We start from the raw sequence: 27,162 nt of genomic DNA, 5'->3' as shown, positions 1-27,162 counted from the left end.
GTGACTTTATTAAAACATTGTTAATATAAAATGTGACCAAGTACAATTTTTTTTGTAAGAATATTTGATAAAAACATATTCAAGAAAGAAGGAGCATCAACTCTCGTCAAAGCACAGGAAAAAAACCTACCAGGATAAGTAAAAAGTTCTGCAGCATGTTCTACCAGCTGGTCCCAATGTGTATCAGGGTCGAGTTGGCCGAGGGAAGAGAGAGGCAGCCCAGCCCTTCCCTAAGAAGCTGTGCGGTATTTAGAGGAGGTTTGAGATCCCGCTCCCCAGCAGCAGGAGACCGGGCTTTCCGATCTCCCCGCATCAAAGCAAGACGGGAATGGGCACCCTCATGCTGGATTTACAGCTCTCCAGCAGCTGAACGTACAGAAAAGCGGATTTAGTGGTAACAGTAAACCCTGGGGTTAATGTTTGCGGGCGCTGAAGTGAAGGTGCAAGTCAATACTGATTATTTGCCTAAAGGATTCGTGCTGAAGTTGGCCCGAGCTCTATTAATGCTGGATGCTTGTAGCAACCACTAAGAAAAGGTCAGCTAAGAGAACACCAGCAGGAAAATCCAGGCTGTACTTTCTGAAGCGCCGAATGCAGAGGTAACATTCACCAATTACCGGGGTTTGTACATCTCGGGAAGCATGGAAAGCAGCTTTCAGAAGTCTGCAAATCAGGCTACGCAACGACTTCTACTCTGTGGCAATCTTCCCCTTTAGCCAAGAAACCTTTTGAGAAAACACTAGAAAAACAGGAGGTTTATGGGCTTGGTGGCTCTATTTTTTTGGAGGTGGGAGTAGCTTACAGCATTTTCCTTGATCGACAGGGGAGTTTTAATGCTCTGTCAGATCCTCTGCTTGCTCGGCGCAAGCAGCACACCAGCTAGAGGCACGGATTCTCAAACTCTTCCTGTAACAGGGAGAAGAAAATCCTGCGGCATCCAGTCCCGGCAGTTTAACAGCGTCAGGTGCTAATCCACGAGAAGCCCAGCACGACCGCGGTCTAGGAGACGGTGACCTCCTTACAGCCCTGGCCGGGACCCACTGCACCCATCAGAGCCCTGTGTTTTTACCTTCTACCCCAACAAATGCTACGGGACGACCGGTGAGGTAAAGGGAAAGGTCAGACCTTTGGCATTGGAGGCAGCCCAGTCGCTGGCTGCGCGTAGGGGGAATTAAGGCTTCAAGGTGAGGTAAACACAGTGAGAGTCAGTGTGTAAATCATGCTGCATTTCAGAGACGACAGACTCAAACCACAGCTAGTCTCGTTCTCTACATTTTAAACACCAAAGAAAGATCATTCAGGACAGAACTGGAGGCAAGGCTGCCGAGGGCCACCTCGAGACGCCTCTCCGCACCTCGGGACCAAACGTCGCCCAGATGTGGAACGCCGAAGAGAATGTACCCACGAGGAGGAAAAAGCACCAAAGTCGACGAGTCCTTGAGACGACAAGCTGCTTAAAAAACAAAGAAGCCTTCTTCTGCTGTGACCTCCCACAAACATGGCGGTTTCCTGATAGAAAGGTAATCTACACACCAGCGACTCCCAGTGCTGTACTGGGAGGCTGCTGTACTCCGAGGAGTTATGCTCTAGGAAGGAGGCAGCGAAATCAGGCTTGCGTTCCCTGAAGAGAGTTTCTCCCTCGCGTCCGGTGTTGTCCCATTCCCCTCCACCCGCCGCCAAGTCTTTAACCCAAAGACCACAAACACCCGTCATTTCCCCAGGTCATTTCTGTAACACTCTCGGGTTGTTTTAGCAGGTCGGTAGGGTACAAACACAACGCTTCTTTGGATCCATCGTTTTGGCAATGCCTGTGCCCTCTTCAGAGAAAAAGCGTTTTCAAAGAAGTGGTACAAAAGTCACTTTCAAACTACATGAAATATAGAAATTAATGCGATTCTTCTGTATGTCTATTTTTCATACTGTTCTTGAGAGTTGTCTGAAGTATGGAATTCTTTGCTCATTTGGACCCACTGCATGTACAACACTATTTCTTACAAGCTGTGCTAGCAAGGTTTCGACTGAAAAGAGCGATCTGATCCTGCAGGTTCCATTTCTAGGACATGGAGACTCTCCTTTGTTTTTCTTTAACGTGTACGGTAACTTCTCCCATCCTCTCAATACAGTAGCTACTAAAAATTTTAACAGATATTAAAAAAATATTCAAATGAAACCACACTTCTATCACTGTTTAAAAAACAAAAACGCGTATGGTATTACAAAAGTTCATACAAAAGCAACATTGAAGAGTTTGAAAGTTACTTCTAGAAAAAGACACAAATGCTAGTAAATTAACATACATGGAGGAAGGTACTCCACTCCTTCCCCAAAATTCGTTTGATCTATTCCGAAGTATCTTTTACCAGTTGTCTAGAAAATCAAAGCCAGTCTTCAAGATTACATTGCTTGTACTAGTCTGCAAGGAGAAAGAAGAAATAAGATGTGGTTGTTAATTCTGGTATTACAAACTCAGTACTTGTCTGCCTATCTACAAAAGAAAGTTTCAAATGTTGTCTGCCAATATTTCAAGTTCTTCACCTTGCTCCGGGGTACCTAAGAACCTACCCCAGAAAATGCTACACGTGGAAAAATACTGACAATGACCAAGAAGGCAATTCCAGATAAAAATAAAATTCTCGTAGTGGTCTGCAGGCAAAACGTTATTTTTTTTTTTCCCGTGGAAAAAATCATGAAGGTCAATTTTTAGACTAGAGTGGGAACTGCAGAGAAGGAAACACAGAATGCAAGCACCGCTAATTCGATGGATCGCCCGTTGCAGTGACAGCCGGTTGTTTCCAGAAAACCACACAGGTTAAACTGTGTCAGCAAGTTATTTATTCAGCTATCAAGAACATGCTCACTCCTTCAGGGCTGCACTTTGAGCCGTGATATTTAAGGTGATATTAGTGGTCAGGAAGACTATTCAAGGGACAGAGCTGAGTGTCTGGATTCTCCTCCTAGAGCATGGCGCTCTTCCCCAGAACAGGGAAGATAACACAGGAAACTAAGAAAATTCTATCACGCTGTCTTCTCTGCTACTCCGTTCTCCACAAGGAGAAAAAAACCCCAGGCTTTTCAAACTATTTCAGTTAGCTGGAAAACATTTGCAAAGGAATGAAAACTGTAACAAACCATTAATTTGTAGGAAAACATGATAAAGCCTTTAACTAAAAATAAAGGACTACCGCGGTCACGATTTGCAGCAAAACAGCTCAAGAAGAATTACGTCTGAGCTTCTGAAAAAAATAACTAAACACAGGGCTCGAAATACTGAAGTGGCTTAAGTATTGTTCTCTCCTAGGTGCTCCCACTTACTACTTCTTGCAAGTATTTACCTCACCCTGCATCTTTCTGACCTGAAATTATCTTGTTCGGAATTTAGACAATCACTGTTGGGAAAATACGGTAGAGACAAAGCTGTGAGACACCAAGCTTGGGTTGTACAGTAACTCGTCAGGCTCATGCCAGAGTGACGCTACGGACTCCACACAGAGCTCTCCCTGAAGGACCACCCCTCTTCTCTGCTTCACAGCTTCCAGGCTTCAGATTTCCTCCTCTCCTTTCCCTCACTCTGTCATGTCCTGTCGTTCCCTTTCTTTTCTCACAGGTCAGCATCTGCTTTTTCAATAGCTGCAACTGGCTAGCGAGCTGCTTAAGGTTATTTTTTTGTTGTTGGGTTGTTTGAGTTTCTTTATTAAAAAAAACATTGAGAAGGCTAATTCTGGAAGCTCATTCCATTTCCATTTTGGACTTTAAGAGAAAACACATTTGCAAGCAGCCCAGCTGCCTGGGACACAGCACTGGGAAGCAGCTCTTGGGCTACCGCTTAGAACGGCGGAAAAACTAGTTAGCCACTCACCGCCACGCTGGGTGTGCCAATGCAGTATCCTGGCCTCTAGCTTATCTACTTACCAAGCTAAAAATCTTCTTTTTTTCCGTTAAGTGTTTTGCTGTTCCAAGGAAAAAACCACCCTCTTTTACTTGACATAGCAAGCTCTTTACCCCAACCTGTTAGGCAGCCTGCTGTCAGGAGCCACTGGATGCCACACCGGCATTCCTGGTGTTGCATTTAAATGATGCCTTTATCCTATGCACTTTATTATATTAAAAAATACTTGACTGAAACCAACAATGGCAGTTAACATGTTGGCTAAACAGACTTCTTTAAATTCACAGGATAAAAAGCCAGCAAGCTTAGCTATGGCTTAATGCTTTATGGAGTCCCTAATCTTCCAGAGCTGCCTTGTCAGATTTTCACGTTCTATACAGTTTTTAAACCTAAGGACAGCGGAGGTAGCAGCCCTTACCTGTCCGGGCATTTGTGGATCCGTGAGTACAGTACCATCAGTATCTTCCTTGTTTGTCCTAGCAGATGCCAGGTCCTGTGGCGGGTCAGGAAGAAAGAAGTCATCTAGAGAACTAGCAGGGAGTTGAGTGGGCCGAGGTTTCTCCCATTCGAGAGATGCAGAAGGTAGGCTGGGGGCAACAGACTTCTCTGGTTTAGTTATGCTGGGCTTCTCAGCTTTCGCCATCTCCTTTGGAGCAGACTCTTGTCTGTAAAAAGAGGGAAGGGGCTTCTCTCCTTTCTCCATGGACTTGATCTGGCTGGGGGTCAGGGACTGGAACTCAGACTTGTCTCCTTCAAACTTCGAGCGTTCTGCGTTTATCTTCCAGAAAGAGGACTCCTCTTCCTTTCTGGATGCTATCAACCCATCAGAGCCAGGGGCCTTACTGGCCTGAGAAGGTTTGAGGACTTGGACACCAGGTGCTGCTTTCACGGGCTGCCGCTGCTCGTTTTGCAACTGGGCACCACCTTGTTCTTGTATGGACAGAGACGCAATGCTGAACTCCATCTGACTCTGTTCAGGGTTAAAGAAAAACAGTGTTTCAAAGCCCTTCAGAGACACAGTTCTGAACTTGAGATCTTGATGCATGTAGGTAACACCTTTACCCATGGCTAGGCAACTCCCAGACAGCAGATACCACAGCAAAGCTAACTTCTTTTCTCCATAAATGTCTATCTTTGTAGCTACGTAAAAATAATAATTTTCAAAAGTCTGAACTGCAAGCAAATGCAAGAGTCCTAGACCTGCCTCAGAGGAGTCAGAGAAAGCACTTGTACTGGGGTTACTTAGTGCCATCCAAGACAGCAAAGCACAGCATGCATGGCACTGAAACGCTGGAATAGCGGCACTAAACCATTAGAACAGTCGTGGAAGCATTTTGAAAGCCATAGATGTTATACATGAAAATATAAAGCAAAAAAAGCTTTACAGTGTAGTTTAAAAGGCAATCTTCCATCATAGCCTTTTAAATACTTGGCAACATGTCACAACTCCATCTACTTCCAAGATAGAGGATGAGATGTAATGGGAATGCATAGGTAAGTGGGTTTTACAATTCTAATGCCCCTCTGAAGGAAGAGCAACCACTCCAGCAGGACCAGTTCTTCACTTATTCCAGAGCCTTGTGTTGTTCCTACTTGCAGTGCAGATAGCTGCACTCACTTCTGAGAGGTAACACTGGGTCAAGGAAGCAAGCGACTACAGTTAAAACATGATACAGATCTTGCAAAAGCCACCCAAAAGCACACAGCGCTTCAAAACGTTCACTTTACTTACCACCACTTCAGTAATCTGGACTGTCGACTAGCTGGACACCTTTTAGGCTAATAAAAGTTAAGCCTACTTTCACTCTGAGGAACACGCAAGGGTTGCTGTATTCAGGAGCACAGCACCACAGCAAGTGCCAGAAAAGAACAACCTAACATCTAGACTTTCGTTTGTAAAATGCAACAAAAAATGAAAAAAAAAACCCCAAACCAAAACCAAACAACAAACCACCAACAAAACACCTTCATTTACTGTTAGAGCTATGCTGTTGTCATTATGGGCCTGATGATTAGTTCTGAAAAAATTCAGAGGATACTTCAAATACGAGCTTTTGCTACAAGTGGTTAATAGATATTTTTGAAGTTCATTACAGATCTGTGACGTTTTCCCCATTCTGCTTCATTACCCGGCCTTTCCTGAGTAAAACTCCAACAGCACCTATGGGCCTGAGTCTAAACCAAGTCCCAGGTGCATATCATTTTCACTAGAAGCGTTTGATCTTGAGTTCTGCGTTACCGTGCATGTTCAGTTCAAAGGGACTCCAGATCTAGCAGGTCTCACACGCCCAGTGTTGAATATTCAGAAACTTCTCATCAAAGTTCAAATGTTAACTCAGCAAGTGATTATTTACAAAACAATTTTTTTAAACAGTCAGCAGCTGACTACGCATCATTTGATTCATGGACTGACATCTAACCTTTCTAAAGAATTAGACACATTAGATATTTTTCCAGAGTTACAGGCAAGGAGGCACCAACTTCCACGTTTTCATTAAGAACATACCGTGTTATCAAAAGCTGCAGAACATAAACAAGCTGTAAGTAATTATAGCTCAGCTAGAATAAGGTGAGTGCAAGGACAGATGCAACTCTCGCCAAACAGCTCAACACCCCTCCCTGCCTGCAAAAAACTAAGATGAAAAACCTTAGTACTCCAGTGGTTTTTTTTTCTTTAAACGGAAGTCATGTCGTAAAGTTCAGAACAGGAGATTTTTCCTTAGAAAAATTCTTCATAAGCGAACTACAGCTGCAATGGTGTTGAGGATTACTGACAATGACTGCCATTCCCTATATTAAAATATAGAGATTTATTTCCCTAAGCTCATTTGGCAATACTACCAAAAAGAGATTTACTGCCCTGAAGTTAAGATGCTTTAAGACTTCAGAACTGATAAAATCCCAGCTTAAAAAATCCACAATGCAATATAAAATGGACCTGCACTTCCCCAATACCGGGGGGGGGATTAAAAAAAAATTCCATCTTGGAAGACTTAAGTACCTTGTCAGGTGGGAATTTCAAAAGAGCTGCTTTCTGCCCTTCAACAGCCCTCATTCTTCCGAGCAGCCTGTCCCAGGGCTGACACCAGAGGTGACAGCAGCAGCAGTTTCGGCGAAAGGATTCCTTCACCCTCCAGCCCAAGCGAGAGAGAAGGTCAGTGCCCAGAGGGGCCACCACAGCCCCAGATCCACCAGAACAGTGCTGGAAACAAAATCCAGGACAAACACCGCTGGAAGGGAAGCAGGGCTCTGTTAGAACGAAAATTAGGAAAAGGAAAACCAACGAGATGGCTTTGCCTTACGGCATCAAGACAGACAAGTAAAGCTGGGCCTCATGGGAAGATCTTACGCTGTGGAGCAAAAGCCTGCGGTCATGTTTTATGTTCTTCTGTATGGGCCCAAATATCAACTCGGAAGTCTGGTGTGGAAATGGCAGATCGCTTCTAGTGGAGAGAAAAGCGTGGCACTGCCACAAAACTTCCAGCAGTTGTGCCCTTCCCAACCCACTCGTGGATGCTGTGTTCTGGAGAGGATCCCTCTTTGTCCTTTCAGAACGGAGACTGTGGGGCGTACCTTCCCGTTCCAGAAGACACGACCGCCCAACACTGAAGACTGCGTATCTGTGTCACGGTATGTTTTGGAGATCAAACAGCACAACCTGGCACCGAGTAATCTGAATGAAAATACTTCTTCGGGGGTTTGCTTTCTCCCCCAAGGAAGGCAAACAAGACAAGACCACTCCGACAGGTTCTGAAAGCACTGCATCTCAGCACGATGTCAATACAGCCCCGCGAGGTCAGATGTGGAATTCTGCTTCTAGGATTTAGCTTGAGAAGCCAAGAACTTCTGTGGACCAGCCACAAGTTATTCTATTTTCCTTGAAATGTATAATGCTTTTTTTTTTTTACTTTCAAGGTTACTTAGGACATCTGAACCCCTAAGAAAAACAGCTGATGAAAGAAAAATATTAATATGCAATATCTTTCAAGTCACAAAATTGGCAATAAAATATTATAAACACCCTCCCCCCCCACCCCCAATCCAACAGAACAGCAGTATAAGCAGGGAGATAATTTCCTGCAGAGATGGAGAAGATGCATGTGTGAAACACCCCATGCTGACATCGAAGTCATGAGCAGTACTGTATGTTCTAATGAGTCACCAGGCACTAGAAATGTGAGCTTAATTAGCGTTCTGCTCTCAGTTTCTTACATTGGATTGCAAATTGGCAATTGATTGGGTCAGCGGGAGAGGGAAGGAAACGACATTTAAAAGCCTGTTATCCCCCCAAAAACTTCTCCTTTAAGTTTGCCAATCAAACTGATGGCAGCAGCCAGTCTGTCCAGGGCCGTGCCACGCGTCCGCCTTCCTCGGGCCGAGGCAGAGCTGCTGCGAGCTGCAGTTGCACACTTGAGCATTCAGCAGCAGAACCGCACTTGTGGCACTCCACCAGCTGCCACCTTGGGAAGCAAACCCTGAACACGGCGGTAAGATCCGATGGTCAAAAGTGAAATGTCATCCAGGCACAGTTTGAGATTCTAAAGGAAAGGTTTCAGTCACCAGCTGCTTTCATAGATTTTGTACGACTTCGAATGAGCTGCAGTTTCTGTACTTTAACTGCCCATCTAAGGAATAAAATAAAAATACTTTATTTTTTCTACCATTTGTCCAAATTGTATTTCTGGAACCGTTCAGCCCAGAAAGTCTCCAGAGCTTACCGACAGGCTAGTACAGTCCCAACTGCAATTTCTAGAAGTTACCAGAATTTAAATAAAAGCTATTAACATCGGTAGTATTTTCAAGATGTTGCAAGAGCAAGTCATTCTCAACACATTAGGAGAGAGAAGGGGAGAGAGAGTGCATGTGAAAGCACGCACAAAGTAGTATTTAGAGGCAGAGCAAACCTAGAAGTCTTTTCAGTCTTATCCCTCTGGTCCTAAACCACTGCAAGGCTTAAAATAAAGGATGCCTAGGTCTTGGATAATCTTTCTGTCTAATAAATATAAGTAATATTAAAAATTGTGGGGTTTAGGAAGTTGCGTGTCCGTCTTTCTTTAAAAAGACTATATTAAGGTACTTAGGAATTTTATTTATTGGATAAAAAAATTTAGACCTAAATTCAGTGAGAAGGCAGAGATCACGCACCAAATCATAATATTGGCTCTTTGTACTCATGGGAAGCAACGTATTCTGAAAGAGGGGCATCACACACTAAGAATGTAATGATTTAATCATACTGTACAAAATCAGGTCTCAGTTCATAAAGTCTATATTAAAAACAAGATGACCACAAAGAACCCAGGAGCTTTTTTTTTTTTTTTTAAGCATCTTATTCACTCATCAGGAATGTGTAGTATTTTACTAAACAGTCAAGCAAACACAGCCAAAGCAAATTGTTTTGCTTGGCAGCCGGAAAAATCCAAACTGTTGAGACAAAGACTGCAGAAATGCTGTCAAAAGCAACTACATTTAAGCACAGCCTGATACATGCAGAGGTAAGAAAGCCAAGTTTAAAACGATTTAAGAGATGACTTTGCTTTGCTGAATGGACAAAATCAAAACAAATATGGGACCCAAAGTAGCTGCAGTTTTTGCTTTGCTTCCTGTGCACACCGTGGGTGTTTTCAGGATCTTTTCAGAGTCAGAAGGAGCTCCTCGAGTCAGCAGAGACCAATGGCAAGGGCAAAAATAGAACAAAGCACTCAAACACAAGCTAAGTAATTTTAGTCCGTACAGAAAGTCAATGCCAAAGATGCATAGCGTGGGGCTTCGGAGGGAATTTCATGATCTCCTCTTTGGTGATACGAACAGTGTGCTAGTCTGCTGCTGGTTAGCACGAGCAAACTCCTGCTGACCGTATCTGCAATGTGCACAATTTTACACTCAAAAACAACTGTCTAAAGATTGATGCAGGCAGTTGAATCCTTAGCTGAGAACATCTGGCCATGCAGATTAAAATAAACCTTGAACACAGCTACCATTACCACAAGCTGCCTTTTCCTTTTTGCTCAAGGACTAATAGTCAACAGTAGTCTGACAGCACTGTTTTAAAGGTCTGTCGCCTAGATCAAAAAGGGAAGGGAAAACCCAAAACCTCAGGCATCACTCTTCTTTCCTGCAAAGGAAGCACTGCCATTTATGCCAGCTTGATAAAAATAATCACACTGAAGTATAGTTTGTAACAACCAATTCTAATATCAGGCTGCTAAGGAAGGAGGAGAAAACAATTCTTTTCTGCCACTTCCTTCCGATTGCAGAAAAAGAAAAAAAAACAAACAGAAAAACAACTAGGACTTGTCCAAAGAAGGCTACTGGAGACTGTCTTTTAGTTTTAGATAAAGGCAACAGTTTGCAAACCGTGTTTTTTAGAAGTGCAACATGATTTTTTTCTTTCTAAACCATCATTGGGATTAGATCGCTTCTGTAGCAATATGATCAGGGAATTCAGACAAGGAGTTGGCAACCAGATTACTGAAGCAATGGATCGGAGCTTGACACTTTCTCTTTTCACTTTTTATTGGTTTGTTTGTTTTCAAACACACCTGGAATGCTTCTCTTTTCAACAAATATCTGAGGGCCTGCTGAAAGTAGAAGAGAGCTGGAGGAGGGAAAAAGCCAGGAGTTAAAAAGTACAAAAAGGACTCTCTAAAGATACCTTTGCAACTATTCTACTTGTGTCAAGACCACCAAATTTTTAGATGTGTATGTGTCAATTTTAAGCGTTTGGAATAAAACCTATTTTAGTTAGGAGCACGAATTAGAAATAGATTCCAACTTATTCCCATGCTGCTCTGTGCAGTCAATGTGCTAGCTGAGGTGGCAAACTGAAATTGTATTTTCTGCCCACTACTAAATTAATTTCAAGAGAAAACAAAAATAAAAAAAACCCACACCAAAACCAGAAAGTTCTGAGTTCAGGCAGAATTGCAGAGAAATTTAATTTATTTTTTTATTTAAAACCCAGGCATGATTCTTCTTTTTCCATTTATATCTTGGGGTCCGTGCAGAGTTCCACTCAATTTTTACTTCAAACAAACCAAGAAACCTCAAAGGCTAAACTCAGCCAAACTGTCGGCTTTCATCTCACTTCAACCTGAAGCCATAAATAGAATGCCCTGAATTCATAAACCTGGCTTCAGCTCCAGCTAAAAATGCAACCCACATTTCAAGATGTGTTATGTTCATGAGGGCTCCACCCATGAACCAAATGACTCCCTCCAGTTCAATCTCTCATTTTAACATGTCAGCTTATTTGCAGTGCCGTAAGAACTCATTGCTTCCAGAGTAGTTTTCCTTCTGAGAAGCGCTACAGTTTTCTAGTAAAAATATTAGTGCTTTAAATGCTGTCTAACAGCTAACTCAGCAATTTACATTGCATTTCTGCTTTGGTTGCCTTGTTTGAGGGTTGAAAAATGAAGAGGTAAGACAACAACTTTAAATACACACTGAACAGCTAAAAATGGTGGAGATATTCATGCAAGTGCTTGCTGCGATACAAATGACTTCAGCCGTACCTCACATCTGTGTTTAAAATCAGAACACAGAATATTTACTTTTGACAGAAGTGATCAAGCCCTTCAACGATGTTCTGCCCAAAATGACAGCAGTTCAGTGCACTGTTCTCTGGGCAAGTTTGACAGCCATGGAATTAGGGAATCCACTGCACTAGCTACTGCAAGAAGACGTTGCCCACGCGTAATCAACTAGAATCACCATTGGCATCGCTGTCCCAGCTGAGAGGGGCTCCAACTTGCAGAAAACAGGCCCTCCCCTCTTCTCACTACCCTCGCAGTTTTCCTGAAGTTAGTTACAGACAAATACCAGTTTTGCTGCTTCATTTTTCTTTGCATAAATGTTAAAAAAAAAAAAAAGCCTATTGGTTTTACTGATTTACATCGCTACTTTCTCCTTCTGTGCAAAAGCAGAAAGCGAATACCACATTCCCTTCCTTGGGCAGGCCAGAGCATACTCATGCAAAGCTGCAAAAGAACAAAGGAATTTTGTCATCACAGCAATAACATGCAAAAAAAAAAAAAAAAACCACCAAAACCTCTGCTTTAAAGGGAGATCAGGGAAAAGAATATCGTGGAAAGAACAACCCATCATGGGGCAGAGCTCATGGAATGGAAAGAGCCTGACAGCCTGAATCAGCAGTGGGAACAGACCTGGCTCACAAGACACCGAGTGTGCATTGGAACACGTCAACCTTCTTAAACATTCAGGTTTGTTCACTGTTTCCCCACGCTGGACCAATCTGGCAACGATACTTCTCCCTCAGCCAGTACCTCACGGAGAAACTGCCTTCCAATATTATCTTATGAAAGTACTGGTTAGGGAAGAGATCAAAGAGTAAGAACAAAGCAAGAGCTCCACCTCGAGAAATGGAAGACTCAGCAGTTGAAGGATTTGGTTGAAAGACTGACACAACATCGGGCACTGGGGAAAAACCGAAAGGAAGCACCCACACAACCCAACCAACCCACACCCCGTAAAGCCGGACAACATGGCTTCTCTAGAGCCTTGCTAAAGGAAAAGGTCACGCAATTTTTTGACCTACAGGCACAGCTTTTTTTATCTCTGGTCAGCAAGGAGGGAGGCGGGGAAAGATGGAAGCAAAGCTTGATTAGCCGAGACCATTATTTCTGAAGCAACCTCCTCCCCACCTCTCTTTTCTTCAGCAGTCAGACGAGTGTTCCCGTATCTTTCTGTGATCCTCCGTTCATCACCGAAAAGCATGAAACTAGAGCGTCTATCCATTGCAGTCCCTCATTTTGAGACACCAGGAGGACAGTAAAAATAATCTTAATCAGCAAGGGACAAACCACAGGCTGGGTTGAAAAACACTTCACTAGACACACAAGCATTTAAAAGAAAAGACAACTATCAATCAAACAGAAAACCCATTTGAGCGCAGATGCAACTCATCATAGATCACTAGTCCGTGCGTTACACGAAGCAGAATCTCCAGGAAGTTCCAGTATTCAGAATGCACAAAATCCTATCAAGTCACAGCTTAGAAACACAATTACAGCTGCCACGTTCCCAAAACTGAGTTCTAGGCTTTGCACCAAAAAGTAGGGGAGAGACAACACTGCCGTCTCCAGCATATGATTTATGTCACCTTATTGTCAACGAGGTCCACACTCTTCTCACTACTTTTCTTTTCTCGACAGCTTCAGTAAAAAGCCTCTTTAGTATTATGCTAAAAGCCTCTTTCTTATTATACTAAAAGCCAGTGGCTGCTTCTTCTAAGGCTCCTGAAAGACCTTTTCAGGAGGGCTTGCGTGAGCTACCAGGCTTCCACTGCAGGAAAGCCTCTGCTGGCTCCTGAACCACCACAGCTTGCAAGGGAGTTTTCAGGCAAGTGAAGGAGGGCAAGGGTTTCTCTCCAGCTGCAGCACCATGGGCTGCAGGGACCCAGTAGTCACACCAAGTTATGGGTTAATCAGCATCTGCAAAGCACAGATGGGCTGCTAGCTACAGGCAGTGACCTTGAGCAGGGAAGGCTGACAACAAGTCTAGGGTCAACCAGATTAATTAAGTATTCACCAGCATTTCCAAACAATTACTCTGCATTAGGCTAAGATTATATTCATAAGCTCACACACGATTATCTACATAGTTCAAGGGCAAAAAGTGGAAGCAACAGTGGAGAAGCAGCTTCCTCTGGCAGACAAAGCCAGAAAACACAAAGTCTGAAACATGTGATTAAATTAACATGCCCACCATACCCAGCTAAGAAAGGCAACGAGCTGTGTGGTTTTGCTCCCAGATTTTCTTCAACAAGAAGAATTAAACTTGATTTCACACCACAAATACGGCACAACCGTATTTCTTCACACTGCGGGTTCAGAAAGATGGAGAACCCTGGCTCTGTGTTAGCCTTATGAGAATCCCATCGTAAATAAGGCTTGAACAAACTACCAGAGTTAAAGCGAGGGGGGAGAGAAAATAAAAAAAAACAAAACCAAAAACCAAACCAACCCACCACATAAAAATACACTATTTTTTTGCAGGAGCTGCATTTTGGAGAGGCAATAACGCAACACTTCTAGCATAGCCCCGGGCTAACAAGTTTCATTACATTCTAGTAGGTAACAAAAAGAGGAAGCGTAAGACAGGTTTTAAGAAAGAATCCAGTGAAGTTACTAGAAATCTCTACCTGTCTCACCTCATTTCCTAGCTACTTTACTCCTGACTTCAAAAACGAAATGCAGTTATATTTATACAGTACCTGAGACACTGGTCTTGCTAAACATGGCAAGTTGTTTAAAAAGCTTACAATGAATAAATCAATTTGTAACAAATCAGTTCTACACCTGCACTTGAAGGCAGAACACTCTTCCATGAAGCACATTTTGCGTTTCTGTTGATGTAAATCAAAGCACAACAGTCCTGTTTCATCTGCAGGACGGTGACTTCACACATTTCTCACAGAATGTGGGTGACATTAGCCTATCAAGTCTCAAAATGAAGACAATATAAATGCACAAGGAACAGTATAAAACGACAAACCAACATAAAAAAAATTGATGCATATTTACCTTTGTTTCCCAGGAGAACGGAGCCGAGTGTTCATCTTGCCAAGTTATGTCCTGAAATAAAATTCAAGAATGACGAAAAATCAGAAGAGCAGCTTTACCTGCTCAGGAGCATCACACAGATGAACGTTACGTTGCGCTGCGGGAAGCATAACCACCGCTACCACGGAACTTGCCAAAATGTGAGAGCACGACTTAAGAGATGGCACTGATTACATTTTAAAAGCTGAAAGCAGGTTCTCTGAGGGGAAGATTAGAAATTAGTACACCAATTTAACCTCCAGAATACATGCAGGTTTAACCTGGTCTAAACCTCTTGAAACAGCTTCTCTACAAAGAGCTTTGAAATGTATTATATTTCCAGTTTTCTACTAGGCATTTTCTTTGGTAGCCACTAGCAGCACACAGCGACAGAAACAACAAGGGAAATGAAGTCCCGTTTCGTCCCCTCCGCAGACCCAAGCGCACGTGCGCGGCGGAACAGCTGTGCATCCATCAGGCCCAGCCACAGCTGGATCCAGCCCTGACAAGTCACATTACCCCACCTCAGTGTCGATCAGTCTGAAATGAGCGTTCAGTGCCGTTGGAAGAACCACGCTATGTCCAGAGGAAAATCCCAATCCGAAACGGTTTCTTTTAAGAAGGTATTTTTCTGAAAACAATCCCAATTTGAGAGATATAGCTAATCCCTTCATACACGGCACGCTCTCCAGAAATACACGTGACCCACATCGAAAAAAGAAGGGGTGGAAAATCAGTAAATAAATTATCGTTGTTCATGTGTGTTCAAAATGTGCATGACCCCCAGTGATGGATGCGTCTCATTCGGGCATCGGATGCTCGCGCGGGTCGAGGTACTGAGTCGCACCCTCCGTACCGAGCTCGGCCACCCCAGCACATCACGGGAGGAACAGGAGTGGGAACAGCGGATGGAAGGAGAAAGGCCAGGAGTAGCCAGGTGCAGGGAAGGAGAGGACAGGACAAGACCCAGGGCGCTTGTTTCACGCTCCCGCTGTTCAAAGAGTAACAGAACCAGACCATGTTTTAAGCTAACGGAAGGAAGCCCACATCTTACCACGACTGCCCTTTTCTTATTATTTCTGACCTCTCCCTTCACAGAAATACATTTCTCAGACATCTAATAGCGTTCTCCCGATCTGCCACCTCTTATTTCACCCTAGGCTGATTCTGCTGGCCAAGGGCTATGAAATCACAATTACAAGCGTCTGAAACCATCTCCTAAACATGAAAACGTGCCATTCTCCAACTATTACTCATCTGTGAAACACCAGGTTTCTAACAGCAAAGTATTTGTGGTATATGTGAGGGTGATCACACGCTCCTAAAAAGAACTGGGGTGATAGAGACCATCCAAAAGATAGGCCTGAGCTCTGCTGGACCACACACCCTGGAAATTTGGTACAGGAAATTTCCACCAAGAACACAAGTGTAATACCAGGTACTATCAGTCCAGGCTGTTGATACCCGTATTCATTAACATTCAAGGGAAACAAAGGCAGTAAAAGTCTGCTTTTCAGTAGCTGTTCTAACTCCTATCAGTGTTTGCACTGCGGAGCACTGCAGACCACATGGGAACGCCACGCCAGTTGGGTGGGATGCCTCGCAGCAGGCCAGTGCCAAACTACCTGAAACTCATTTCAGGACCATGTCCTCTGCCTCCGAAACTGGTGGAGCTGGCACTTCATTTCTGAAGCACGCATGACAGGAATCATGGTCCAGGAGGGAAGAGACAGGAGAGCCCGGCCACCGGACTGAGTGTCATGCACAAGGTAGGACCGCAACCCTTCTGTCCACCTTGGGTTGGCACACATCAGAACTCGACTTCAGCCACAGCAGGAAAGGACAGAAGCAAAGCCCTGCAGACAGTGTCACACTCTGACACGCTGTCACAGCACCTTAAAGCTCCAGACCCGTGGGCATAGCTGTCACTGGGTTTTACCTAAGGAGTTTAAATGCCTATAAATATCTGCAGGGTGGGTGTCAGGAGGATGGGGCCAGACTCTTTCCAGTGGTGCCCAGCGACAGGACAAGGGGCAATGGGCACAAACTGAAGCAGAGGAAGTTCCAGCTGAAAAGGAAGAACTTCTTCACTCTGAGGGTGACGGAGCCCTGGAACAGGCTGCCCAGGGGGGCTGTGGAGTCTCCTTCTCTGGAGATATTCAGACCCTGCCTGGACGTGGTCCTGTGCAGCCTGCTGTGGGTGACCCTGCTTCAGCAGGGGGTTGGACTGGGTGACGCCCAGAGGTCCCTTCCAACCCCGACCATTCTGTGATTCTGTTTAAAAGAACCTCTGGCTTCTTGCCATTTACAGGACATGCAAACCAGCCATGGACCAGTTTTTAAATTTAGGACCGAGTCAAGACGATCCTCGTCCTGGATCAGAGACTGCCAGTTCTTTATTCTCCTGTATTTGAGGCAAGCGCAGACAGCACGGGGAGGGACATGTCTTCACCCCACGCTCCCCGCACATCCTCAACGGAGTGATGACGCCGCTGCTGTGAGCGAGCCCTGCTGGAAACAGGCTGCCCACAGAGTGGTGGAAGAGCAGCACAGGGAAGGCAGATGGAAGATATGAGGTTGTCGTGCACCAGGATACCTCATTCCCTACCTACAGGACGGAGCAAGCCAGCTTCCCGCTTCATAGAATCCGATGTCTTCTCAACTGCCATCATGCTTGCTGGCACCTCAACTCACCTCAGCTTCCAGCTTAGGCAGACAAAAAGCTCCTGAAATGAATTAACGGTATTTTGGTATCGGTTGCTAAAAAGTTCTTGTCAGAGCAAATATCTAAGACTTTCACAGATTATTTCAAAAGATGGAAGTAGTAGACACTCCTTAGGCAGGAGTAGTTCCCTGAAAGCAAAGGACCACAGATTTTTCTTCTTAAAAGGATGGCTCGTTGTCTCTCAGGCTGCACAGCCCAGCATGCCTCTGAGCCAGTAAAGCCTGAGGAGCTTGGCCCACATTCAAGAGATCTTCCATGGGATCTAGAACAGGATAAAATAGGTTCAGACATGGTTTGAGGACACAAAGCTTCAAGGAGTTGATGCCTGCTATTACTTGAAGCGTACTTGAAGCTAGAATGAAGGAGACAGTTGTCAGGTTCTGTCTGTTGTCAGGGAACGGAAGGAAGTTTGTGGTCTCCACTCTTGTGCCCTCACACAGAGGACATGCCGAGGACCAAGGGAGAAGTAGAACACCACAGTTCGATAGTTTCCTGTCCGATGTGCCTGACTGATGCTTATCACCAACAAAATCTGAGAAATAACTTTGCTTTCTCTAGAATAAACAAGTTCTCACACGCTTGAAGAAAATGGGAGCAAAAGCATCAACTGTTTCAAAATTCACAACAGTAAATTATGAGTGGAAATTCTAGAGAAAAGGGCTTCAAGGCTATTTCTCATCAACACTGATCAGAAGAGATCCAGATCTGATCAGCTTTTGTTTTCAGCACACAACAAAGCCTTCTTCCAGACAGAAGGCAAATAAACAAACTTTTGTTCACCAGTGTTAAAGACCCTGTTTGTAAGAAACGTGGCCTCACGCAACGCATTTTTTCTCCTTTAGTTTTTTAGCTATAAGAGAAAGACAAGGAGAAAGACAGGCAAAAATCCAGTCATACACTTCACTTCAACAACCACCTGCAGAACATATAAAGAAAAATCACAAACTACATTTGCTATATGTGGACAGCTGGCTGCAAAACAGCATCTGAATTTCAAAATGGAAGACACTGGTAGAAACGTGCCAGCGTGTCCAACACGAGCATTGCTCAGAGCAGCTGACAGGAGTCAGGCAGTCACAAACCTCCCCACCAAATGCACCTCGGAAGTGTTACCCGAACAGCACTTGCTGGTTATTGGGGTTTAATCGCAATCAAAAGCTGTCCTGCACTTCTTTTTTTTTTTTTTAAAGCACAAATCTGTAATAGACCCACAGAATCACAGAATGTTCGGGGTTGGAAGGGACCTCTGTGGGTCACCCAGTCCAACCCCCCACCGAAGCAGGGTCACCCAGAGCAGGCTGCACAGGACCACATCCAGGTGGGTCTGGAATATCTCCAGAGAAGGAGACTCCACAGCCTCCCTGGGCAGCCTGGGCCAGGGCTCCGTCACCCTCAGAGGGAAGCAGCTCTTCCTCATGTTCAGATGGAACTTCCTGTGCCTCAGTTCATGCCCAACATAAAAGTTATTGCTATATTGAGTATTTGTTGTGGCAAAGCACTTTAAAGTAGCAGGTTAAAGGGTCGATGCTTTGGCTTGGTGCCAAAGTTCTTAAGGCTGAGCAAAACAAAGACAGTATCTGCCTTCAGGTAGGTAAGTCAAGCTTCCCTATTAAAAGGTGATGAACGAAGCTGACCGAACTCTCTTACTTGTCTTTCCTCCACACAAAACATTTACCACTTCCTAAAGCACACAGCATTTTCTTCAGTGAAAAGTTCAGTTATTTCAAGTTCAATTCTCTGAGCTGCTGAATACTGCTCAAATACTCAATATTCCTTTAAAAAAAGAAAGAACTAATAAATAGAAAAATCAGACCTTAAATCCATGTGTATGCCACACGCTTGTGGATAAAGAGGGAGTGTACTACGAGAAGAGTGAGAACTTGCAAACTGAATATCCAAACTATCTTTCACTGAACTAAACAGGAAGGATCCACTGGCATCAACGAACATCAGGTCAGGTGCTTAACACAAGCTGACCACTGCGGTGCTCAAAGGGCAGCAGCCTCTCACACACTGCTGTTTTTCCACCTATTCCCCTCATGACAGCTCATAATTTACAGCGTATTTCAAAAATAGCCCATTTATATTACATTTATATTTAATCCTGGATTCTATTTCCAGATATCCCTCTGCCCAGTTACCCTTATTTTCTACCTCTACGAGTATTAGATATAAACAGAGAAAAGCCAGCAACTGGAGCCTTGTTGGGAAAGAGGAATCCCTGCTCGAAGGCTGCAGCCTCCAACAGCCCTCAGCCAGAAGGCTGTCTAGACACAGGCAGTGATGGTGAAGCAACAGCCTCCCGGTTCTGGGCCCACGCGCGATGACAGCGAGCCAGTCTTCAGCAAACAGGGCAAAACCTCTTTCACGGAGGTGTTAAGTGACCCTATTAGCCTCGACAAGATGAAAATGATACGCTTGACCTAGACCACACAACTCTAGAAAACACAAGAAGACAGAGAAGCAAGAGATGTAGGGTTTCACCGGGAGGAGGCGTTGGAAAACACCAAGGCCTGCAACCCCACCATGGTTATTGAGCTGGTGTATTTTGGGGTCCGTTTCAACCAGCAAGTCTTAACTTGTCCTGGCGAGGCTGACGGTGGACACGTAACGGCCAGCACTACCAGCTGTGGGCATCCTCACCATGACTGCGCGGTGCACACCAATAGATGCCAAGCAGGTGCCGCCCAACCCAACTCCTGTTGTCTGGGGAATCAGGGAGCCCGATTCCTGTACTTCCACTTCTTTCATCAAGCTTTCCGAGGCTTTTTACAACACCTTCAGCCCTTTGACAGCAAGATGGGAGATCAAAAAAGCAGCTGTGGTGTCCTGCCACCGCTCCCCTTTAGGAACTGCCTTCACAGTGCACGTACAGCTTCACTTACTAACTCCATGACTGGCAGTGCCATCACGAGGATCAGGTAATGGAAGAGAAGGAGCAGGGGAGCTTGGCTGGCTCTAGGTGTTTGCTTAGAGTCACAAACGGTGCTGCAGAGCTCTAGCATGATGAAATGACTGGATCATGGCTACCGGATGCCATGGTTCTGTCACCGCACATCCATCTTCTGTCACAGCCTTCCCGCACCGCCGACACAGCAAAAGGTGTTTTGAAAGTCTAAGAGATGCTTCTACTGCGAGAACTTACAAGTTCAGGAGATGAGTTTGGTGTTGGAAAAGTTACGTGGGAAACGGCGGGGGCGAGAAAGAGGGAACCAACTGCCCAGAGATACAAGCCCACTACGTGTATCTTCTGGACCACCTTCTCAAAGCGGTCACATGCATGAAAGTGGGACCGACATAGCGAGAGTCCTGGATGAGTAAATCAGGATCTTCAGCATTCATCCTTCTATTGCTTTCTCGCAAGTCCTCCGAAGAACACGAGGTGAAAGAGATCAACTTTCCACGCTTAAGCAAGCACAGGTAGATCACCACAGATTTCAACATCAGTTAACAGGGAAGATGAGCTGCGGCTGGAAACATGAAGCTTCTGGAGGAGGTGTCAACAAGAACATCACCAGACCAAACCACTCACACAGAAAGCACTGCAGCATCAACAAGTGACTCTGAGGTATGCAGGCTACCCTTGTTTCCTTGCCCCGGGGTACCAAACACCAGGAGACAGGGACAGCAGCCAGGACCAGCCTCATCGCCCCGACCGAGGGCTGGGTGACCATGGCACGAGCTGTCAGACCAGAAGACAGCAAGATAATAAAGCTCTGTAGGCAAAGCATTTGCAAGCCTGGGAAGCTGAACCAAAATGGCAAGAGACCGGCCGCAGCGGCTCTGGAACAGCAGGACAAGGAGGAACAACTCGTGAGCCAGGGCAAATGTCCAGGAACCAGGCCGGGAAGCCATCAGATGAGGGGCCGGGAAAGACTCCAAGGCTCAATAGCGCAGTTGGAAGAACTAAAATGGAAATGGAGGATGCCAAAATGAGTGGAATCTCCTTTCTTCAGAAATCTGATTTATATTAACTTCAGCTTGGAAGTCAGTTGAGGCAGATGCTTCCAAAATTAAACACTCTGCATCAAGCACTTTGATGAACCAGGCTTTCTTTGGTTAATGGCTACAGAAACTCTAACGACAGCAGTATTGGTATCATAGCTGTATTTTTGGGGAAGAGGGGAAAGAAGACAACTTGCCAAATTTCTGATGGCCTCCCTAGCTGTTCTGTCAAGCAGGAAATGATTACTTCCATACAGAGCAGCACAACAACCTACAACCTGCTTGCTTTCCTTCTGGATCCACATAATTCAAAGCAGACAGCACGGCAGAGCTGTCTGAGACTGGGAAAGCTGAACGTATTTACTTTCCACAGTCATCAACCTAAATCCTCTCGCAACTAACTTCAGGTTTAGGTCTCCTTTCACAGACTGCCTGCACAACCACATTTGCTGTCTTGCAACCTTCTATAGCTCTTTCTCACCAGAAGTTATGGTCTATTACTAGCAAGTATTTACCCAGAATTTCTGGTATCACGGACTAAACAAAACCGAGCTTGCCCATACGTTCTCTGACTCCAGAGACGACGTGGGACATCATCAAGCCTTCCTGACAGGCGAAACGCAGGCAGCAGTGGCCTTCTAGAATCAAGCGGGTTGGGAACCACGATGCCGAGTATCAATGTGCTTCAAACGCTTTTTACAAGTCCCGCTGCCAGGGATGTGGGCGAGGAGGCCAAAAGCAGCGCTGTTCTCTTTAAATTAGATGATGATTACAAACACAGGTTATTTTTTTCTGGTAGAAGTCACGTAAGTTCATTAACAACAAGTGACTTTAAGATGTTATGTGAAGATAGTGAATGATACCAGCTCCGTAATCACACCAAGACGTAAAAGACAACAAAACGAAGTCTCAAGCACAGGATAAGAGTGACACAGTATCCGAAGAGCACCGTTGGGTCTTTGCAAGCACCATTGGACCTTCTTCTTTGAGGGATTCGCGGTGACGTGACCCACGGCTCCGGACCAGCTACCCTCACACCCACGGATTTCTGGAAGGGCTGCCACGCTTCGCCGTTAGACGGCTCCCAAAAACGTCAAAACCCAGACTTTTTGCCACCTATCTTTCCACACCCTTGTTTTTCCTGCCGTGCAAGATGGAACAGGCTGGGTTTTTTTTTTTTTTAAGGTGTCAAAAAAACACTGAGAGCTGGAACGTTTCCAGCGTTGTATTTTTAACTGTGTCTAAAATTAGCAGCAAAAAGGAAGAGATTTAATTCGGCGTAAACTCTCCCCGCATTCAGCAGGGGACGGTTTCCAGAGCTGGCGACGGCCGTGCCCCGCTCTCGGTGGGGGGGAGGTACCCGGCCGCTTCTCCAAGCCCCCCGTCTCGCAAACCCACCTCGGGGTTACCACAGAGAGACAAACCCCGCGGCCTGGCCAAGACCCCCTCGCTGGCAGCGCAAGACCCCGCCATGGAGAGGAGGGGGAGCAGAAATCAAGCCGATCACCAACGGCAACGCCGGCTCCTCTCCTCAGCGGGGCCGGGCGGCGCCCCCCGCCCGCTCCCCTCTCCTCAGCGGGACCGGGCAGCGCCCCCCGCCCGCTTCTCTCCTCAGCGGGACCGGGCAGCGCCTCTCGCCCGCTCCCCTCTCCTCAGCGGGGCCGGGCGGCGCCCCCCGCCTGCTCCTCTCCTCAGCGGGGCCGGGCGGCGCCTCCCGCCCCCTCCCTCATCTCCTCAGCGGGCCCTGGCAGCGCCCCTCGCCCCCTCCCCTCTCCTCAGCGGGGCCGGGCGGCGACCCTCGCCCCCTCCCCTCCTCAGCGGGGCCGGGCGGCGCCCCCCGCCCCCTCCCTCCTCTCCTCAGCGGGCCCGGGCGGCGACCCCCGCCCGCTCCCCTCTCCTCAGCGGGGCCGGGCGGCGCCCCTCGCCCGGCGCCCCCGCTCCCCTCCGGCCCGGCCGTACCTCCTCGCCGAAGCGCACCACCTTCCGCCCGGTGTCAAGGCGCAGGCTGGGGTAGGAGGCGGGCGCGGCGGGGCGAGGGGGCCCGCGGTGCGCGGCGTAGCGGGCCTGGACGTGCGGCTCCACCAGGCACTTGTCGATGATCTCGTCCTGCTGGCGGGGCGGCAGCCGCTCCCAGTCGGGCCCGTAGCGCTGGCGGATCCGCTCCTTCTCCGCCATGATCTTGCGGGCCATGGGGCTGAGCGAGGAGAAGTAGCTGAAGCGCTTGCGTTCGCGCTCGTCCAGCGGCCGGTTGCCGTTCATCACCGCCGTGCGGGAGGCGGCGATCGCCGCCGCCATGGAGGCCATGGCCAACCCCCGCACGCACCGAGCCGGGCGCGCCCGCACGCCGGGAACGGGAACCGCCTCCTCCGCCCCCCTCCTCTTAGCTTCCCGGCTCCGCTCCCCCTGCGGCCGCCTCCCCTCGCTCCCTATAAAGGCCGGCACCCCGCCTCCCGCACGCCCGGCGCTCCCGGGGAGGGAGGCGGCTTCCCTGCTTCCCTCCCTCCGCCCGGCAGCCGGCGGGGGAGCGGGGCCGCCTCCCGGCCTCCCCTCGGCAGCGTTACCGGCGCCGAGCGGCGGGGAGCCGGAGGCGAGGCCCGGGCTGCGGCCGCGGCCCTGCCCGCCCAGGCCCCGCAACCGAGCAGCTCCATCTCCGCGCCGCCGGGGCCCGCAGCACCGGGAGAGGGCTTGTCCCAGCTGGCAGCGCAGCGCCGGAGCCAGCAACCTGCCTGCCCCCCTCCCCGCAACAAGCCTGGCTTGTTCCCGGCAGCCAGCCTGCCTGGGACGGGCCGCTTCGCCCAGCTCGGCAGGTTCAGCAGCCAGTCGGTCCGAAGCCTCTCTGGTCCGGCACGATAAAAAAGCTGCAGCCTAAGTGGAACAAGTCCAGGCGGTAGGCATGAGTTAGATCAGTCACGTATCTCCTATAGGTTTTTGCAAAACGCAGTGTGCTGCAAGGGGAAGAATGCTTTCTTCCAGATGGTCAGTGAACAAGGGGTGGAAAGCAGTTGCTGAACAATAATTGCAGCAGAACACTAAGATCTTAAAAGAATGTTTCTTTGCCAAGCTTTCTCAAATTGACTTAAGTTTATGGCCTCAAGTTGTGTCAGAGGAGGTTTAGTGAGGCCCCATCTGGAGTACTGTGTCCAGTTCTGGGCTCCCCAGTTCAAGAAAGATGAGGAGCTACTGGAGAGAGTCCAGCGCAGGGCTACGAGGATGGTGAGGGGACTGGAGCATCTCTCCTACGAGGAAAGGCTGAGGGAGCTGGGCTTGTTCAGCCTGGAGAAGAGAAGGCTGAGAGGGGACCTTATAAATGCCTGTAAATATCTGCAGGGTGGGGGTCAGTAGGATGGGGCCAAACTCTTTCCAGTGGTGCCCAGCGACAGGACAAGGGGCAACGGGCACAAACTGAAGCAGAGGAAGTTCCAGCTGAACATGAAGAAGAACTTCTTCCCTCTGAGGGTGACAGAGCCCTGGCCCAGGCTGCCCAGGGAGGCTGTGGAGTCTCCTTCTCTGGAGATATTCAAGACCCACCTGGACAAGGTCCTGTGCAGCCTGCTGTAGGTGACCCTGCTTCGGCAGGGGGGTTGGGCTGGGTGACCCACAGAGGGCCCTTCCAACGCCTACGATTCTGTGATTCTGTGATATTCGGAAAAACTTCTTTCCTGAAAGAGCAGTCAGGCCTTGGACCAGGCTGCCCAGGGCAGTGGTGGAGTCACCGTCCCTGGAGGGGTTCAAAAACCGTGTCGATGTGGCACTTGGGGACATGGTTTAGCAGGCATGGGGGTGTTGGGTTCACGGCTGGACTTGGTGATCTGAAGAGGTCTTTTCCAACCTTAATGATTCTATGATTCTAAATCGTGTTGCCAGCGTTATGACCAGCTTGTGTCAAGAGCAGGGTTCTGTTTAGCCTTAACTCTGAGTACTCGGAGAGAGATTCTGTGTTACACCAACCCTCGCTCGAGCACGCTGCCCGTCCTGGTGGCCCTTCTCCAGGCTTGGTGCTGGCTGAAGACATCTTCACTGACAACGGGCAGCTGGAGTTGTCCGCCACAACTCCCCAGCACACCAGCATTGCAGGGGACAGCCCAGCAGCGCTGCGTACCGTCTTCAAAACAAAAATCTCGACTAAGAATAGCTTTCCCGGCCTATGCGAAGGTTTCTGTATTCCTTTTCCACAGCCACCTGAGGAGCTGCAGCTTGTATTACCTAAGCTTGGAACTCAGTCTTTGGAAATTACAAAATACTTGGGATGAAATTGTATTTAATAAAATCATTTCGGGTACTTTCAGATGTTGAGTTCTCCATGCTTGCTATTCTCTGCCTCCTTTTTTCAGCCCACCCAAACCTTCCACAACCCGCAGATTTCGTTGGCAGACGCCGCTGCCGCCCTCAGCTCTCCTGGCAGCCCACCGCCGCCTTGCTCCTCCCGCTCAGACAGCTCCTCGCTCACTGTGCACGCGCTCTCTTTTCCTGCACCAGCTCCTAACATTGTGTGTGGCACCTCAGCAAGTGCTTTGCCAAGCTCCCAAAAGACCCCCAAAGTCTCCTGGGGGTGGAAAGCGTAGTTCCTTTACACAACAATAAAGCAAGCTTACCAAAGACAGGTAAATAGGGCGGAAGATTTATCTGAGGCTAAATCTATTTTGCTTTGTGTCCTAGGTAGCTGCACGGCAATTTTTTATCATCAAAATATATTACAAAGTTGCACAAATATTGAGGTTCAGATTAATGGCTTTTCATTGCTTAGTCTTTTTTCCCCCCCATCATTCTGCTTTCTTTAATATTATTCTTAATAGATAAATGGTTGGGGCTGCAACACATTAACGGCCCCATTTCAGAGTCCACACGATATCGCTAGGCCGGCTCTCCAAGATGACACAGAAGAGGATGGAAACTGCTAATTAGATTTTTCGACCTATCTGGTTCTTCGGAGGTAATTACAGCTCTCCAAGTCATCGCATGCCAGCCCCGTTACGTAATCTGGTTTTGTCTGTTCAACTTGTTTGAGAGCCTTTGACTTGAGCGCGATTTCTCTCTTAGTCATCTGCATCACGCCCAGAGAAAGGGGCCTTTGGAACACAAATACGCACGCTCACGGAGGTGTCACACGGGCTGCACCCACCCTCCCCTGCTCTCCCATTCATACCTGCTTTTTGGCTGTCAGCAGAGGGATGGGTAGGAAGTCAGTCACAGGGGTAAGAGAAAGGAGGGCAAGGAAGCCCGGAGTAAGAGAAACGAGGGCAAGGAAGCCCGGAGTAAGAGAAACGAGGGCAGGAAACCCAGAGTAAGAGAAATGAGGGGAAGGAAACCCAGAGTAAGAGAAACGAGGGCAAGGAAACCCTGCCAGCTGTACATGGTTGCTTTGTCCAGGGAATTAATTTTCTTCTTCCCCACTACCCCGTCTCAACTCCCTCCCGTCTAATCCCTAAAGCAAGAGACTTCTTATTTCCAAGTTCCAAGAGCTGTCTGGTCAGTGCCAACACAGATTTCCCCTTTCTCAATGAATAATGCAAGGTAAAAGAAAACTTCCAGGCTCAAAGGAAGGATCATACTATTAGAATACAACCAAGGCATAAAGTCGGGCATCTCATCCTGGCTGCTGTACCTGCTTCTCCGTCAGGCAGGCAGAAAACAACAATTCCTTTCCTCCATAATGAAATCTCATAGAGCTTTCTGAGACTTCTACACCTCGAAAACACCAGAGAAGCAAATAGTGCTTATGTGCAGTGGGGGAGGGGAAGACGCGCAAGCCAACGAATGGTGGGGAAATCCTTCTGTCGCAATCGGCCAGCAACCCAGTTCTTCCAGTGAAAACTCACAAGCCTCCTCTATCCTTACTGGGAAAGAAATACCTACTTTCATCCTCTGCGTAAATTCTGACGCAGAGAGAAATGCATGTTCATTCGTACCAGCCAGACAAGCGGTCAAATTTGCCTTTGTTACGGTTTGGTTAATGAACCTTAGGTCTGCATATAAAATTCTGCTTCTATTTCCCCCTCCCCCCCGATGAGTTTTACTTGCTTACTCAAAATTGTACCTACCCTTGC

General features: G+C 47.2%; 1 protein-coding gene across 1 annotated transcript; it reads right to left on the bottom strand.

The window, feature by feature from the left end:
• Positions 1–23,506, bottom strand: C2H1orf198 (chromosome 2 C1orf198 homolog). The gene is made up of 4 exons (XM_075412068.1): positions 23,078–23,506; positions 14,431–14,481; positions 4,305–4,856; positions 1–2,413 (listed from the first exon to the last, which is right to left on the bottom strand). The coding sequence occupies exons 1-4, from the start codon at positions 23,420–23,422 to the stop codon at positions 2,357–2,359; spliced, it is 1,005 nt and encodes a 334-aa protein (XP_075268183.1). The 5' UTR covers positions 23,423–23,506; the 3' UTR covers positions 1–2,356.
• Between the last annotated feature and the right edge of the window lie 3,656 nt (positions 23,507–27,162).

Source organism: Opisthocomus hoazin, chromosome 2 (assembly GCF_030867145.1).
Source record: "Opisthocomus hoazin isolate bOpiHoa1 chromosome 2, bOpiHoa1.hap1, whole genome shotgun sequence".
Lineage (NCBI taxonomy): Eukaryota > Metazoa > Chordata > Aves > Opisthocomiformes > Opisthocomidae > Opisthocomus > Opisthocomus hoazin.
Note: the sequence above shows the minus strand (reverse complement) of the source record. Positions and strands in the feature narration are given on the sequence as shown.

Excerpts from the sequence above, each read along its gene's own strand:
- C2H1orf198 (XM_075412068.1), bottom strand. The coding sequence starts at position 23,422 with ATGGCCTCCATGGCGGCGGCGATCGCCGCCTCCCGCACGGCGGTGATG. Across the intron at positions 4,857-14,430 it reads CGTTCTCCTGGGAAACAAAG|AGTCAGATGGAGTTCAGCAT; the intron begins GTAAATATGCAT and ends AACCCTGAACAG. Across the intron at positions 2,414-4,304 it reads ATCCACAAATGCCCGGACAG|ACTAGTACAAGCAATGTAAT; the intron begins GTAAGGGCTGCT and ends TTCTCCTTGCAG.